This window comes from Equus asinus, chromosome 5 (genome assembly GCF_041296235.1).
Source record: "Equus asinus isolate D_3611 breed Donkey chromosome 5, EquAss-T2T_v2, whole genome shotgun sequence".
NCBI lineage: Eukaryota > Metazoa > Chordata > Mammalia > Perissodactyla > Equidae > Equus > Equus asinus.
Window position 1 is genome coordinate 69,729,518 of NC_091794.1, and position 16,271 is coordinate 69,745,788.

The 16,271-nt window shown below is 47.9% G+C and overlaps 1 protein-coding gene across 1 annotated transcript in view; it reads left to right on the forward strand.

The window, feature by feature from the left end:
• Positions 1-16,271, forward strand: part of DHCR24 (24-dehydrocholesterol reductase) — a 30,907-nt gene that overhangs the window by 1,241 nt on the left and 13,395 nt on the right. Inside the window, exons 2-5 of the mRNA XM_014844379.3 lie at positions 2,058-2,213; positions 9,731-9,836; positions 10,551-10,669; positions 12,499-12,762. Of these exons, the coding sequence (XP_014699865.3) occupies positions 2,058-2,213; positions 9,731-9,836; positions 10,551-10,669; positions 12,499-12,762 (645 nt within the window). The remainder of the gene's footprint in view (positions 1-2,057; positions 2,214-9,730; positions 9,837-10,550; positions 10,670-12,498; positions 12,763-16,271) is intronic.

A 16,271-nucleotide genomic window follows, 5' to 3' on the forward strand; every position in this document is an offset into this window, starting at 1 on the left:
TGCAGGCAGAGAGCCATCCCCATGAGGGAAAGGCCTGAGGCCCGGGCAGGGGAGAATGCAGCCTCCGGAAGGGCTTCGCTCAGGCCACCCTGGCTTTGCTGGTCCCGATCCTGGCTCCAGAGCCCTGCCCAGCCTGCACCCTCTTTCCTAGCTCTTTCCTTGCCTTCAGATTCTCCCTTTACCTGCTTGTCTCCCCTCTCAGAGCATGCTCAGATGATACAGCTAGTAAATGGGGCTGGAACCAGCCCTGCACGATCGCAGCTCCTGAACTCTGAGGTTTCCTCTTTCCCAGCCCAGCCCATCCCACTCTATAGGTCCGGTTCTGTTGCCTCACACCTGGCTTGTATAATAGCTACCTAACCAGTTGCTGTTTTTCTGGGCCCTCCTCGTCTCTCTTTGGCCTGCAGAGAGTCGTGAGGGCGGCTCTCCATGGCATTGCCCCCCTGCCCCAAATCTTGGTTGGCTCCTGTCAGGATCCAAGGCAATCAATGGTCCAGGCTCGATGCCTTCCATGGTCACGTCATGTGGCCCGCCCTCCAGGCTGCATGCAGCAGCCCCAGTCCACTCCCCACACCTCCGAGCTTGTGTTAAGTCCTGGACTGCAGAGTCGGGCAGGGGCAAAATCTGCTTGGTCCTGGAATCCTACCTCTCGTCCGTTGCCCCCTCCTCACGCGAATCCCTTCCTCAATAACTCCCCTCTGCTTGAACACCTCCACTTCACAACCTCCTCCAGGACTCCTGATTGCAAGCGATAGAAACTCAACTCAAACTGGCTTGAGCAAAAAGGGACTTTATTCACCCAGATCCTAAAACGTCTGGGAGTAAAAGTGGCTCAGCATGGCTGGATCCAGCGTCCCCTCTCCCCCGTCTCCATCCTTCCATCCATTTGCCACGTCTTGGCTCTGCTTTCCTCTGAGCTGACTTCATTTTCAGGGAGGCCATCTCCCTGTGGAGGCCCCATGTTCCTGGCTTACATCCAAACAGTTTAGCAACCCCAGTAAAATGAGAGCGCCTCTCCTGGAATTAGCCTTATTGGCTTGACTTGGATCGTAGGCCATCCCTGAACTGGTCTTTATGTCCAGGAGGATGGAATCAGACCAAAGTCATGTCCTGGGGCAGGGGAAGAATCAGCGAGTCTTGGACCACGAGAAGCTGGGAGTGTTAGAAGCAGAGGGAGACGAAATGGATGGTCGCAGGTCACAACCACAGATGTCACCTCCCTGTCCTTGTCCATCTCAGCAGGAAGCGAATGCTTTCTCCTGTGTTCCTGATGGGTTGTCGTCTCCTGGCCATTTGTGGTTTGTGCTCTGGTCACTTAGAGTAGAGCTTTGCAAAAACTCTTCATTCCTTTGGCTTGGTGGCCCTGCCCTGCCCCTCTCTCGCCCTCCAAGTGATATGTGGGTTAGCATGTACAAATGCTTAGAACAGGGCTTGGCACGTAAGAAGTCTCAGTGAGTGTTAGCTGTTATCCCGCTGACTGTTAGTACAAGCCCATTTATCCTCCCAGGCCTGAAGTTGCGTAGTCCTGGCTGTGAATCTGGGGCCTGCCCTTCACCGGTTGTGTGAACTTGGGCAAGTTCTTATGTGTTTCACTTTCATCGTCTGCAAAAGGAGGTTGGTCATCCCAACCAACTGGGTTGTTGCGAGAATTAAATGCGACAGTGTACAATAATGCCTGGCCCAGGGAGAGCAGCCAGTGAATGGTTGTCATTTGTATGATTGCTATCATTACCATTACAAAACCTTTCCTGAATTTCCCAGTTAATGTTTTCAAAGCACTTTGATCCCATACTTTTTTAGCTCTTTCTTCATTCTGCTTTGTGGTGTGGCAACACCTCCGCTTTCCTGTCGGTCTCACTAGCCAGGGAGATTCCAGAATGGAAGGCCAGTAGGCATTTCATTGTCCTGCTCTTCCCAGTGCCTGAAAGGATGAAGGGGCTCAGTAAACATTTGCTGACACGTGAAGCCGTCATTCCCAGCTTGCTGTCCTGAAACTGGGCTGTGAGCTGCTGCAGGGTCCCCAGTGGGCTAGCTCAGTCTCTGTCCCGTGGTTGCAGGTGCGGGAATGGAAGGAGCAGGGCAGCAAGACCTTCATGTGCACGGGGCGCCCGGGCTGGCTCACCGTCTCGCTGCGGGTTGGGAAGTACAAGAAGACTCATAAAAACATCATGATCAACCTGATGGACATTCTGGAGGTGGACACCAAGAAACAGGTGAGAGCGGCACAGTTCCCTGGCTCCGAGCAGGGGGGACGCTGCCCCTGGGTCAAGTGACTCACGGGGAGATGATTTTAGCCAAGGGCATCCCAGCGTGGACAGGACCAAGGCCCCTGGTCATCACAGAAGGTTCTGCCCACCATTGGCATCCTCCAAAGCCTCACAGCTTTGGGAGAGACTGGTCATAGCCCCCTCTCACAGGTGGGCAAACTGAGAGCTCTGGGGGCTTCTTTGATTGTCTGCAGTTCCACAGGAAGATGGACAGGGAAATCAGGGGCAAAAATGAGAGCCAAAAGGGAACCTATTAACCCCTTCCCAGTAAGGAAATGTGCTGGTAAAAAATGGGCTGCAGAGGTGGCCAGGTGGGCTTCGTTCCAAGCTTCCTGGGGACCCACTTGTTAACAGCCTTAGACACGTGCATACTCTTTGGCCTATCTGGTAATGCTGCTTCTTGAAAGCTGGCTTAAGGAAAAAGGAAATGAACTTAAAGACGACAGAGAGAGAGATTGTACCACAGCTTTATTTCCAATAGAAGACAACACAATAGCCAATAGTAGTTAAATACAGCATATCCACATGGTGGCATTTTATTGCGAGGCCTGGGCCAAGTTACCTAATCTCCCTGTGCCTTTTTTTTCCTAAACAGCTTTATTGACATATACTTGATGTATAATAAACTGCACATAAAGTGTACAATTGGTATTAAATTAGACATAGTATGCACCTGTGAAATCATGACCACAGTCACGACAAAGATTGTACCCATCACCCCAAAAGTTCCCTTGGGCCCCTTGGTCAGCCTTTCCTCAGCTCCTGCCCTCCTCTCCCCCAACATCCCTAGGCAAGTGTTGACCTGCTTTCCTTCACTATAAATTAGTTTGTATTTAGAGTTTTATATAAATGGAGTCATGCATTATGTGATCTTTTTTTCTTTTTTTTTGGTCTGGCTTCTTATACTCAGCATACTTATTTTGAGCTTCGTCCGTGTTGAGGCAAGTGGCAGAAGTGCGTTCTGTTTTCTTGCTGAATAGTGTTCTGTTGTATGCATACATCACAGTTGTTGATTCATTCACTTGGTGCTGGACACTGGGGCTGTGTCCACTTCGGGGCTGTCACAGATAAAGGGGCGGGAACATTTATATGCAGTCTTTGTGTGGACATACACTTTCCTTCTCTTGGGTGGATACCTGGGAGTGGATTGGCCAGATCATATGGTAGCTATGCGGGTAACTTTCTAAAGAAAGTGCCAAATTGTCTTCAGAAATGGTTGTAGCATTTTCCTTTCCCATCAGCATTCCAGTTGCTCCACGTCCTCAGGAACTTTCCGGTTAGGCTGAATTTTGGCCGTTCTAATAGGTGTGGAGTGGTCTCTCGTTGTCGTTCTAACTTGCATTTTCCTAATGACTGATGATCAGCATCTTTTCATGTGCTTATTTTCCATTTGTATATCTTCTTTGGTGAAGTGCCTGTCCAAATCTTTTGCCAAATTTTTTTTATTGTTTTCTTTTTCTTATTATGTATTATAGAAACAAGTCTTTCATCAGCTACGTGATTTGCAAATATTTTCTCCCAGTCTTTGGCTTGCCTTTCGAATACCAAACATTGTTAATTTTGATGAAGTCCAGTTTTTTATAGATTGTGCTTTTGCTGTCTTATTTAAGAAATCTTAACCCTACTGCATGTCCCAAAGGTTTTCTCTTCTGTTTTCTTCTAGAAGTATTATAGTTTTAGGTTTTACATTTAGGACTGTGATTCATTTTAAGTTAATTTTTGCATATGATGTGAGATATGGGTCCAAAAAAATTTGTTTTACATGTGGATTTCCAATTGTTCCAGCCTGTTTTGTTGAAAAGATGATCCTTTGTCCGCTGCATTTCCTTTGTACCTTTGTTGAAAATCAGTTGTCCATGTCCGTAGTTCTATTTCTGGACTCTTCTGTAGTACTGATCTGTTTGCTCATCCGTATGCCAATACCACGCTGTCTGGATTACTGTAGCTTTATAATAATCAGTCCATAAGAATGAGCTCAGAGGTATTCCTTCCTTTTCATTTTTCTGGAGGAGTTTGTATAGAATTGGTTTTATTTCTTTATTCAGTAATTAGTGGAATTAACCAGTGAAGCCATCTGGGCCTGGAGTTTTCTTTGTGAGCGAGTTTTTAACCACAAATTAAATTTTTAAAATAGATACAGGGCCCTTCAGTTTGTTTCTTCTTGGTGAGCTTCGGCAGTTTGAGTCTCGAAAGGTATTTGTCCATTTCACTAGGTTGTATCATTGACGGACATAAAGTTATTCATAACATTCCTTTCCTGTCCTTTGAACATCTGTAGAATGTGTGGCGATTTCACGTCCTCATTCCTAATACTGGTCATTCATGTCTGCTCTCTTTTCTTCCTGACCAGCCTGGCTAGAGGTTACCCAATTTTACTGATCTTCTCAAAGAACTAGCTTTTCGTTTCATCAGTTTTTCTCTATTTTTTTGTTTGGATGTTTTCTATTTCATTGGCTTATGCTTTGATCTTTGTTAATTTCTTTCTTTTACGTACTTTGGGTTGAATTTTACTCTTCTTTGTCTAGTTTTTTAAGGTGGAAGCTGAGGTCATTTGCCTTAGACCTTTCTTTTTCCCTTATATAGATATTCAGTGTTATAAATTTCCCCCAAGCCCTGTTTTAGAGCCATCCCAAGATTTTGATATCTGATCTTTTCATTTTCGTTCAGTTCAAAATACTTTCTGGTTTCTCTTTTGGTATCTGCTTTGACTCATGGGTTATTTAGAAATATGGTGTTTGGTTTCCAGATGTTTGGGAATTTTCCAGAGATCTTTCCATTACTGTTTTCTAATTTAATTCCATTGTTGACAGAAAACATACTTTGTATGATTAGGATGCTTTTCAACTTATTGAGACGTACTTTATGGCCCAGAATAGGTCTACTTCATAAATGTTCCATGTGCATTTTTTTAAAATGCGTCTCCTGCTGTTTTGGGGTGGTGTGTGCTGTAAATGTCAATTAGGTGGGTGGATAGCGTTGTTCAAGACTTCTATATCCTTATGAATTTTGTCCTCTCTCCTTATTCTATCAATTATTGTAAGAGGGATATTGAAATCTCTGCCCATGATCATGGATTTGTTTTCTGTTTGTCCCATCTGTTCTTTGTTCCCTTCTTCTTGTTTTCTGACTTCTTTGGATTATTGAATAATTTTTTGATTCTATTTGAGCTCTTTTGTTGCTCTGTGAGCTGTAACTCTTTGTTTTGTTATTTTAGCAGTTGTTTTAGGATTTGTAGCATAAACTTGACTTATCACAGCCTGCCTTCAAGTGATACCATCCTGTTTCACATATACAGTCCCGCAGCAGTCCTGTAAATAGTGCCCTGTGGCCTAGGTGTGTGGCAGGCTGTCCCATCTAGGTCTGTGTAAAGTACTGTAGGGGGGGAAGAAGTTTTCCTCTACCCTCTAGGACTTCTGGCTGGTCCAAGAATTAAATGGACACGAGACAGATTAACAGGAGAAAAACAAACGTTTAATAACACGTATACATGGGAGAAACCCAGGAAGACCAAGTAACTCGCCAAAATGGCAAAGCCCTTGCCATAACTACCATCCTCAGCTAAAGACAAAGGAAGATGCTGGGGACTGGGAGAGTCAGGGACTTCAGAGGGAAGGCGGGCAATTCACAGGTAGGTGACAAGGAGCAAAGGTGTGATGCTCAGGTGATAGCCTGCTTCCTGAAACAGGTGTTTGTATCTGAATTCTGTTAGGCTGTTAAGGTGGAGGTAATGAGAAAAACTTTCTGAGTCTTTTGTTTCTTAAAAATAATCAGCTGGAAATAATCCTTCTGTTAAAGAGACTCATTTTGGGCTGGCAAATTCTATTCCCCTTCAGAACACTCTATGATGTTCTCACAATGACGAAATCACCTAATGATGCATTTCTCAGAACGTGTCCCGTCATTAAGCGACATGTGACTGTAGTATACGAACCTTATAATAATCTACTTCCATTTCTCTCCTGCTGACCTCTGTGCTATTGTTGTCATACTTTTACTTTTATATATGTTATAAACCCCACACTACATTATTATTTTTTAATAGTTATCTTTTAAAGAAATGTAAATAATAATAAAAATCTTTCTTATATACTTACCCATATAGTTTCCATTTCTTCATCTTTTGTGTAGATCTGTATTTCCATCTGCTTTCATCTTCCTTCTGCCTGAAGGACATCCTTTAACATTTCTTGTGTCTTTCAGCTGTCGTCTCTCTGAAAACATATTTATTTTGCCTTCATTTCTTTTCCAACTTTTGTTGTGGGAGAATACACATAACATAAAATTTACCATCTTAATTATTATTATTTTTTTTTTGAGGAAGATTAGCCCTGAGCTAACTACTGCCAGTCCTCCTCTTTTTGCTGAGGAAGGCTGGCCCTGAGCTAACATCGTGCCCATCTTCCTCTACTTTATATGTGGGACGCCTACCACAGCATGGCGTGCCAAGCGGTGCCATGTCCGCACCCGGGATCCGAACCTGCGAACCCCGGGCCGCCGAGAAGCGGAACGTGCGAACTTAACCGCTGCGCCACCGGGCCGGCCCTTTCTTAATCATTTTTATGTGTACATTACAGTGGTATTAAGTACATTCATAAAGTTGTGTTACCGTCACCATCATCCATCCCCATAACTCTTCTCATCTTGTAAAACTGAAACCCTGTACCCATTGAACAGTAACTCCCCGTTCTTCCTCCCCCAGCCCCTGGCAAACCCCAGTCTATGTTCTGTCTCTGATTTTGACTACTCCCAGTACGTCACAGAAGTGCAATCACACAGTATTTGTCTTTTTGTGACTGGCTTATTTCATTTCACATGATGTCCTCAAGGTTCACCCATGTTATAGCATGTTGCAGAATTTCCTTCCTTTTTAAGACGACTCATATCCACTGTATGTCTGTACCACATTTGGCTTATCCAGTCCTCTGTCTGTGGACACCCGGGCTGCTTCCACCTTTCAGCTATTGTGAATAATGCTGTTATGAACAAGGGTGTACGAATATCTTTTTGAGTCCCTACTTTCAATTCTTTTGGGTCTATACCCGGAAGTGGCATTCCTGGGTCATATGGTAATTCTATTTTTAATTTTTTGAGAATCCACCATACTGTTTTCCACAGGAGCTGCACCATTTTACATTCCCACCAACAGCGCACGAGGTTTCAATTTCTCCACATCCTCACCGGCACTTGGAATTTTCTTGTTTTTTGATAACAGCCATCCTAATTAGGGTATGAGGTGGCCTTCATTTTTGAAAGATGTTTTCGCAGGGTGTGGAATTCCAAGCGGACGGTTTTTCTTTCAGTACTCTACAGATGCTTCATTGTCTTCTTTCTCCCATAGTTTTCAACCGGAAATCTCTCATCTCTATCTTTGTTCATCTGTATCAAACACGGATTTTTTCTCTGGCTGCTTTTAAGATTTTCTCTTTATCACTAGTTTTGGGCAATTTTATTGTAATGTGCCTTGGTATTGTTTTCTTCAAAATTCTTGTGCTTGGGATTCATTATAATATTTCCTCAAATTTGGAAATTTGGTGTCATTATTTCTTCCAATATTTTTTCTGTCCACTCCTCTCTCCTTCAAGCACTGCTCTCACACACGTATGAGGCCACCTGAAGTCATTCCACAGCGCAGCTCACTGATATGCTATTCATTTGAAAACGTTTTTTCCATCTGTGTGTTTCATTTTGGATAGTTTCTATTGCTGTGTATTTATTCCCCTCTTTTCCTCTGCAATATCTAACTTGCCATCAATCCCAATTAGTGTATCTTTCATCTCAGACATTGTGGTTTTCATTTCCAGAAGCTTGATTTGAGTCTTTTTACTCTTTTTAATGCCTCAACTCTTTGAACATGGGTAATACAATAATAGTAACTTCTTTCATGTCCTGCTTTACTAGTTTTAATATCTGTGTCATTTCTGGGTCTGTTTTATCAAAACAGATTCATTTTTCTCCTCGTTGAGGGTCGAATCTTGTGCTGCTTTGCATACCTGGTAAGCTTTGGTTGGATTCTAGACATTGTGAGTTTTACCTTGCTGGCTGCCAGATGTTTTTGTCTCCCTGGGAATCTTCTTGAGCTTTGTTCCGGAAAGAACTAGGTTCCTGGGGAACTTGTTGGGGCTTGATTGTTGGATGGCCCGAGCAGCATTTAAGCCAGGGGTAGTTATTCCCCACTGCTGAGGCAAGACCACTCTGAGGACTCTGCCCAGTGCCGCTGCGTCAGGAGGTTTCCCAGCCTGGCTCATGGGGACGGGCCCTACTTCCCGCCCTGTGTGCGCTTGTCCTTCCTGCAGGTGCTTCCCTGGGCCCCGCCTCAGGTGCTTTCCTCAGGCCTGCTCCACGGGTGCCCCGTGCAGTCCTGCAGCCTTCCCCCATGCGGTTCTCTCCTCTCCACCACTCTGTCCCGCAGGCTGTCCCCCTGGGTCTCGCGGGGCTCTTGACTCTGAGTCCCCTGGGCCCCCGTACCCCCTCCTGCACTGCCCGACTGCAGGCAGTTAGCTGGGCGTTGGCAGCGCTCGCCTGTTTGTTTCCTGGCTCTCAGAGATCATTAATCTCGTTGCCTGAGGTCCAGTATGTTGGAAACTCTTGTTTCATACATTTTGTCTTTTTTTTTTTTCCCAGGCAACGGGGTAAATCTGGTCCCTGTTGCTCCAAATTGGCTGAAAGCGGAAGTCCACATGATGTTATATTAATGTGTTCGTTAAAAATCATGTTTTCTAGGAACATTTAATGACAAGGGATGATGGGCATACTATAGTGTTAAATTTTAAAAAGCAAGACAGAAAAGTATGTGTTGTGTGTGTTGTTTTAAAACGTAAAAAATAGGGGCTGGCCCCGTGGCCGAGTGGTTAAGTTCGCGCGCTCCGCTGCAGGCGGCCCAGTGTTTCGTTGGTTCGAGTCCTGGGCGCGACATGGTACTGCTCATCAGACCACGCTGAGGCAGCGTCCCACATGCCACAGCTAGAAGGACCCACAACGAAGAATATACAACTATGTACCAGGGGGCTTTGGGGAGAAAAAGGAAAAAAATAAAATCTTAAAAAAAAAAAAAAAAAAAACGTAAAAAATAGTGATATAGGTATGCCTGGAAAAAGCCTGAAAGTGAATACTCTCCAGTGTTAGCACTGAGAGCTCTGGACAACTAGGAGGATGATTTTCTTCTTCATATATGCTGTTTCTTCCAAATAAATGAGTATTTCTTCTATAATGTAGAAGAAAAATAATCTAAGTATTAAGTGTAAAAATATTTGAAAGGACGAGATTAAATATTAGCAGAGCCAGTTCAGAAGCCCCATCCACCGTGGTTAAAGGCCACGCGATGTTCTAGAACAGGCTGTAAGGCCGTGCAGGAACCCCTGTGTGGATTGTCGGGAAGGTTTGGGACGACACCTTCTGCATGCAGAAGCCCCCAGTGGGCCTGGCAGCCTCCTTGTGACTTGAGGTCTCTCTTCTTGTGTCAACAGATTGTCCGTGTGGAGCCCTTGGTGACCATGGGTCAGGTGACCGCCCTGCTGAACTCCATCGGCTGGACTCTGCCTGTGTTGCCTGAGCTCGATGACCTCACAGTGGGTGAGGACTCAGACAGTCCTGGATTGGAGCTGGGGCACCTTGTCCCACCTCCCGTCTAGCTCAGGAGTCACCACCATTCCATCTGTGACAGAAGTCACCCCATCTGCGCCCCCAGCTTCAAGGACAGGGCACTCCCTCCCTGCCATTCCATCTCTGAACAGCTCACATTGTCCGGCAGCACTTTAGTCTCTGGCTCGAATCAGCTTCCCTGTGACTTGTACCCATTGCTCCAGCTCTGCCCTGTGGAACACACAGAATAAGTCTAGTCTCTCTTTCCTTCCATAGGATTCATGGTCCCCAAAGCTTTTTCTTCTCCAGGGGAAGCACCTTCAGTTCCTGTAACTGATCCCACAGAATACAGCTTCCTGCTGCCCAACCAACCCCCCTTTCATTAGGGTCTCTCGTGAAGTAAATGCACACAGGTTTGTAGGTTGGGTCTGGCCGGCAGTGAGGGTGTGAGCACTCTTGATAGGGTCTCTCATCCATTCCCGTCCTCTAAGCGAGACCTCACGCTCCCATCTAGGCCCCTGCTGCTCTCTCCTGCCCTCCGGATGCACAGAGATAGGAATCTTCCCTAAGTAGACAGCTCCTTCCTGCCAGCCCGTCATGCCTCCCTGTACTGCGAGCTCCCCTGGCCCAGAGAAGTGCCCTTTCCCTGATTTCCCCCACCCTGCATCCCACAGCTCTGCCTGGCTAACACGTGTGTCTCTGCAGGGGGCTTGATCATGGGCACGGGCATCGAGTCTTCATCCCACAAGTACGGCCTGTTCCAGCACATCTGCACTGCCTATGAGCTGGTCCTGGCTGATGGCAGCTTTGTGCGATGCACACCGGTGAGTTCAGAGACCGGGGACATCCCTACCAGCCTGCCCTGGGCATCAAGCACCCTGGGGTGGGGGAGATGGCTCCCCTGGGGTGCTTCATTTCAAACACACTTGTTCAGTCTGATCTGAACCCATAATAATTACAAAGATTTATATAGCCCTTTTATGTGCTCAGACACTGTTGTAAATGCTTTGTATATGTTAAGGTATTTAATCCTTCAAGTTTATGAGGTGGGTACTATTATTAGACACATTTTACAGATGGGAGACTAAAGCACAGAGAAGTTGATAAACCTGCCCAAGTTCACACAGCTAGTAAATCTCACACAGGTGGGATTCAAACCCAGGTTATCGGGCTCCCAGATCATTGCCCTTAGCCATTCATTACACCATGCTGCCTCTCTGGAGGAAGTCGGGCCTCAGCATCAAAGCTCTACATCAGATGTCGTGAGGGGGAACTAAGAGCGATAAGAGGGCCTGTTTTGGAGAAGTAAAAGACACTTTTGCTACCCAAAGTGGGACACAAACATTTAAGGCATTTTGCCCTAAGGAGTGGGACAGGATCAAAACGATAAATAAACTCAGATTTCTCCTGGCATATCGAAGGGGGCCCCTGGAATGGGGAGGACAGTCCAGTCCTTAAGCAGCGGAGGTTCCAGAGAGCCCCAGAGTCGTTGGCCGCAGAGGAGTCCGGGGCAGGGCTCAAGGCCTGGGAGCTCTGGTCTCGGGCAAGAGAGACGCCTTTCAGGATTCACCTCAGTTCAGCTCGTTGCCCTACACGCTTGCCTGGCCTGCCTTCCAGCCCGTACATTCCCAGCCGAGAAGGGAGGCCGATGCTCGTGAATTGCTTCTCTTCCCTGCAGCGCAGTGTCCTCATCTGACAGACGCGTCTTCAGAAGGAGGCATAGATGCCATGTGCGCAGCTCCGAGCACAGAGCTGGGCACCGCAGATGCCGGCTGTGACTGCTGCGATGTGCCTGTGGGGTTGGGTGGTGGCCCCGATGGGATCGGTCAGCCCACTCTGCAGTTCTAGAGGCTTCTGCGGGTCTGCTGCGGAGCGTTCCTGCTCCAGCTCCCCCACCCCGCTGCACCCTGCCACCCCACACCAAGGGCGTGCAGCGTGAGCAGAGACCCTGCAGTGCTGTCCTCTTGGTAAAGCCCAGTCAAGGCCGGACTTTTTCAAGAGGAGCTTTATTCGAATCAAAGAATCTGAGTTAGAATGGATGAAAAGTCGGTTGGCTGTCTCTGAGATAGATGCCAAAATACGAAGATGACGTTAGAAGCAGCTCTGAGGAACCAGATGCATTATAGGAGGAACGGTAGATTGGGAGTGAGGCAACCTTGCCTTGGTGAGCCCTGTCACCTCCTGGGGCCTGACTCTCCTTGGCTGTTCAGTGGGAATGTTAATGCTCTCCCTGGGCTGTGGGGAAATTCCACAGCTCATGGACTGGGAAAGGCTTTGTAAATGTCAGTAATAGCCCATTTTAATGTACCCTGGCTCTCTTTTTAGCCTGACCTGGGCCCCGGAGTCCTTAGTCCCCCATTCGAGGTCTTTGGGCAGTGCTGGTCCTGGCCTCTTCCTGGGTAGCCTGTGGTCTGGGGTCTGTACCCAGGTGGAGGGGAGAGGATGCATTCTTGGGGGCACCACTGACAGAGGCAATATCAGGTCACATGTGATGCTGAAGCTGCAGAGGGAAACTGAGGCCCAGAAAGTGCCGTTTGTGGAGTTTCTGCTCAGGTCTACACAAGACAGTGACAGGAATTTAGCCCAGGCCCTGGGTTCTTTGTCTCCTGTGGACTACGCCCCGCTCTCAGCACGTGTCAACTCTGCCCCACAGTCAGAAAACTCTGACCTGTTCTACGCCGTGCCCTGGTCCTGTGGGACCCTGGGCTTCCTGGTGGCCGCAGAGATCCGCATCATCCCCGCCAAGAAGTATGTGAAGCTGCGGTTTGAGCCGGTGCGGGGCCTGGAGGCCATCTGCGACAAGTTCGCCCTTGAGGCGCAGCGGCCGGAGAACGACTTCGTGGAGGGGCTGCTGTACTCCCTGGAGGAGGCCGTCATCATGACGGGGTTGATGACGGACAAGGCAGAGCCCAGCAAGGTAGGCTGGGGTGGCGGAGGGCCGGGTGTTCTGCCACTGAGCCTGTTCCCCACCCTGACTGTGGCAGCCACTTCATGGAACTGCAGCCCGGGTCAGCCCACCTGGGGTTCAGCAGCAAGCTGTCTCAGGCAGAGACAGAAGCCCCCTTTTCCTGTGTCCCCACCACCTGCCAGGCTCGTGCATGTCTCTGGATGGGTGTAGTCTCAGTCCTCACCCCAACACCAGTTTGTAGATGAGGAGACTGAGGTTTCAGGAGGTCGTGTGAGCTTCTACAAGGTGACAGAGCCAGGATTAGAGGGATTGCTTTGATGTCTTGGAATCCAGATAGACACTCCTTCAACTTACACTACATGATTTTTTTTTTTTTGGTGAGGAAGATTGTCCCTGAGCTAACATCTGTGCCCATCTTCCTCTATTTTGTATGTGGGACCCTGCCACAGTATGGCTTGATGAGTGGTGTGTAGGTCTGTGCCCAGGATCCGAACCACAAACCCTAGACCCCCAAAGCAGAGAGCATAAACTTAACCACTCATTCACGGGGCTGGCCCCATAATTTTTTTTTTTTTGAGGAAGACTGGCCCTGAGCTAACATCCGTGCCCATCTTCCTCTACTTTATATGTAGGACGCCTGCCACAGCATGGCTTGCCAAGCGGTGCCATGTCCGCTCCCGGGATCTGAACTGGCCAACCCCAGGCTGCCAAAGCAGAATGTGCACACTTAACCACTGTGCCACCGGGCCGGCCCCTGGCCCCATAATTTTTAATAGCAGTTTTTTCTCCATTGAGAAAGGATTTGTGCTTATTATGAGAGACTTGGAAAGTGTCAACACAAGGAAAGAACAAACTATCTGTAAACATGACCCAAAGCCAGCTCTTGCTAACGTGTTTGTTATATTTATTTCCTCTCTTTTTGGTGCATGGCTTTTTTTTTTAACTTTTTAAATTACAAAAGTAGTATAACGAAGTTGAAATATATAAAGAAAAAGTTGAAGTGTGTCTCTTCACCCAGGCACACACCCATGGTAACCACTTGTAACACTGCATTCTTCCAGACCCATGCGTGTGCGTGCGTGCGTGCGTGCATGCGTGCGTGGACACGCCCTCATTGTATTCCATAGGGTCCCATTGCTGCATGGAGATAATTGACCTAACGCATTGCTTACTGATGAGCATTTTTATTGCTTGAAATGTTTTGCTCTTACAAATAAGATTGCGTTGAAAATTCTCTCACATCTCTCCTCGGCCTCTTCTACAAGCATTTCTGTAGGATTGTATCCAAAAAATGGAGTTTCTGACCCAAAGGTTTGAGCACATTAAATGATGATGCTACACCCACGCAGCTCTCGAGGAAGGTTGGCATCTGCTAGCATCCGGCAGCCATGGGCGGTCAGCCTCCCCAGGCTCTCGCCAGCAGCAGATCCTATCGCTTTTTCAGCTTGCCGATCTGATAGGGTTGAAAATAGAATCCTGTTTTATTCTGCAACTCCCAGGGCGCTTTTGAGGTTGAACGTCTCGTTGCACTGCTTTTGAGTTTGTTTGTCTTCAGTTGCAGTCGCCGTGCAAGTTCGTGTTTCTGGTTTCATGTGACAGGCGTGTCCTCGTGTTGTTACATTGCCCTCAAAGCCGTCATAGTTGCCGTCTGCAGGCCCTGCTCTCAGCGAATGTCCTGTTACTAAACCACTGCCCAGGAGTTGGAAATTTGAGTTGCTTCCAGTTTTTCATTATTTTAGTTAATGTAGCAATGAAGATCTTTGTCTGTAATTTGAATATCTTAAAGTAGAATTTGTACATCAAGGATAGTCACTCTTAAGGCTCTTCATCTATACGTGTATACTGAAAATGTTTTAAAATTGGAAAGTACTTGAAAATCATCGGGACCGATCCCCTCTTCAAATAAGAAAATGAGGCCCAGAGGGGGAAAGAGACTCCTCTGAGGACACACAGCCAGCATGGGGCACATTTAAATTCGGGTCTCTGACTCTTAGTTCAGTGTTCGTTTCCCTCCATGTCAGCTTCTAGAATTTAGCATCATCTACAAGCGTTCATCGAGACCATTCCTTGTGGGACACTGGTGAGTGCTGGAGGCTGGGACCCTGGAGCAGGAGTGGGAGCGCTGGACATGGAGCCCCTGCACTCTGGCGCACCCCAGGCCCTGGCCCTTCTTGAGCCGGGCTGAAGTCCCGTCAGGGTGTGGCACCTCGCAAGGACACCTAGTGCAGGGTTTTCCAACTTCTCCGAGGTGTTCCCTTAGAGGCTGCCGGTGGTGATAAGTTAAGGGAGGGGACCGGGGGAATCACCACCCCCACTGTATCCAAAGTGGCTCCTGTGTCATCTCTTTGATGTTTTAGATGCCGCCTAAGGTTATAATCGGGCAGAGGGGTTTGTACAGCTTTTGAAATGTTTGAACATCCTGCCCCTTATTTCCCAAGGAGAGGACCGAGGTCTTAGCCAGAGGCTCACCTGGTGTCGGTGGCAGAGGGGCCAGGCCACCAGGTTTTGCAAAGTGTCCCAGTGAGCAAGACCCTGATGCCAACGGGAACAGTATTGAGGGAGGAGAGTGGTCGATGCCAGTAGACTTAGGGGCATTTCATTAGAGGAGCATTTCTTCCAAACATTCCCATTTGGCAGGTTGCTCAGGAATTTGTCCCTGTGTGCCAGGCACTGTGACGGGCCCTCTGCAGGCACTGTCCAGTGGAAGGCTCACTGTGACTGTGGAAAGAGGCAGCCCACCCCCATTTTGCAGGGGAGGCCCAGAGATGGGAAGTGGCTTGTTGTGTAAGAGCTTGGGCTAGAATCCAGGTGCTTCAGCTGGAACCACTCGGCCTCCTGGCTGCCCCAGCTGTGTGCCCTGGGAGAGACGCACGATCTGCATTCTTCATCGTATCCTGGGCTTCTCTGGCAGTAACGGTTCCAGGTGCTCCTGAGTCTTGATTTCATTCTGCAGCTGGGGCCACTGCCAGGTGTGTGGCCAGGGCCCACCTGAGGTTAGGTCAGTTGCTCTGTCCTTGGTGGGTTTTGTTCTCCTTTGCATTAGCAGGCAGAAGCAGCATATGGTGTTTTGCCCCGCCCTACAGTATCCACACTAAAACTGATTGGGACAAGCAGGCTCTTTAGCTCAGTTTCCTGGCGCATCGTGGCTCCTGGCTTCCTCCTGCAGGGTGGCCTGTCAGCAGAGTGGGCCTGCACAAGAGGTCACAACCCAGAAAAGCTGCAAGTGTTGGCTGCTAGAGATGGAGGCCAGAGGGTTGCCTGGCTCCAGGTTGGAGGTGCTGGCGAGGGGATGCGGGCAGACCTGTGAGAAGGGCTGGAACTGAGTACTGTGCCCCCACTGTGGGCATGCACCCCTCTTGGCACTTTCTGCGTTATCTCTTTTAAAAAGTCTTCCCAACCTCTCCAGGGGGCAATGATGTCTCCATTTTGCCAGTGCAGAAAATGAGGCTCAGAGAGGCTAAAAAACCTGCCCAGGATCAGCTTGGCATGTTAAAAGTAGAAAAACCAAGTTGGCAAGC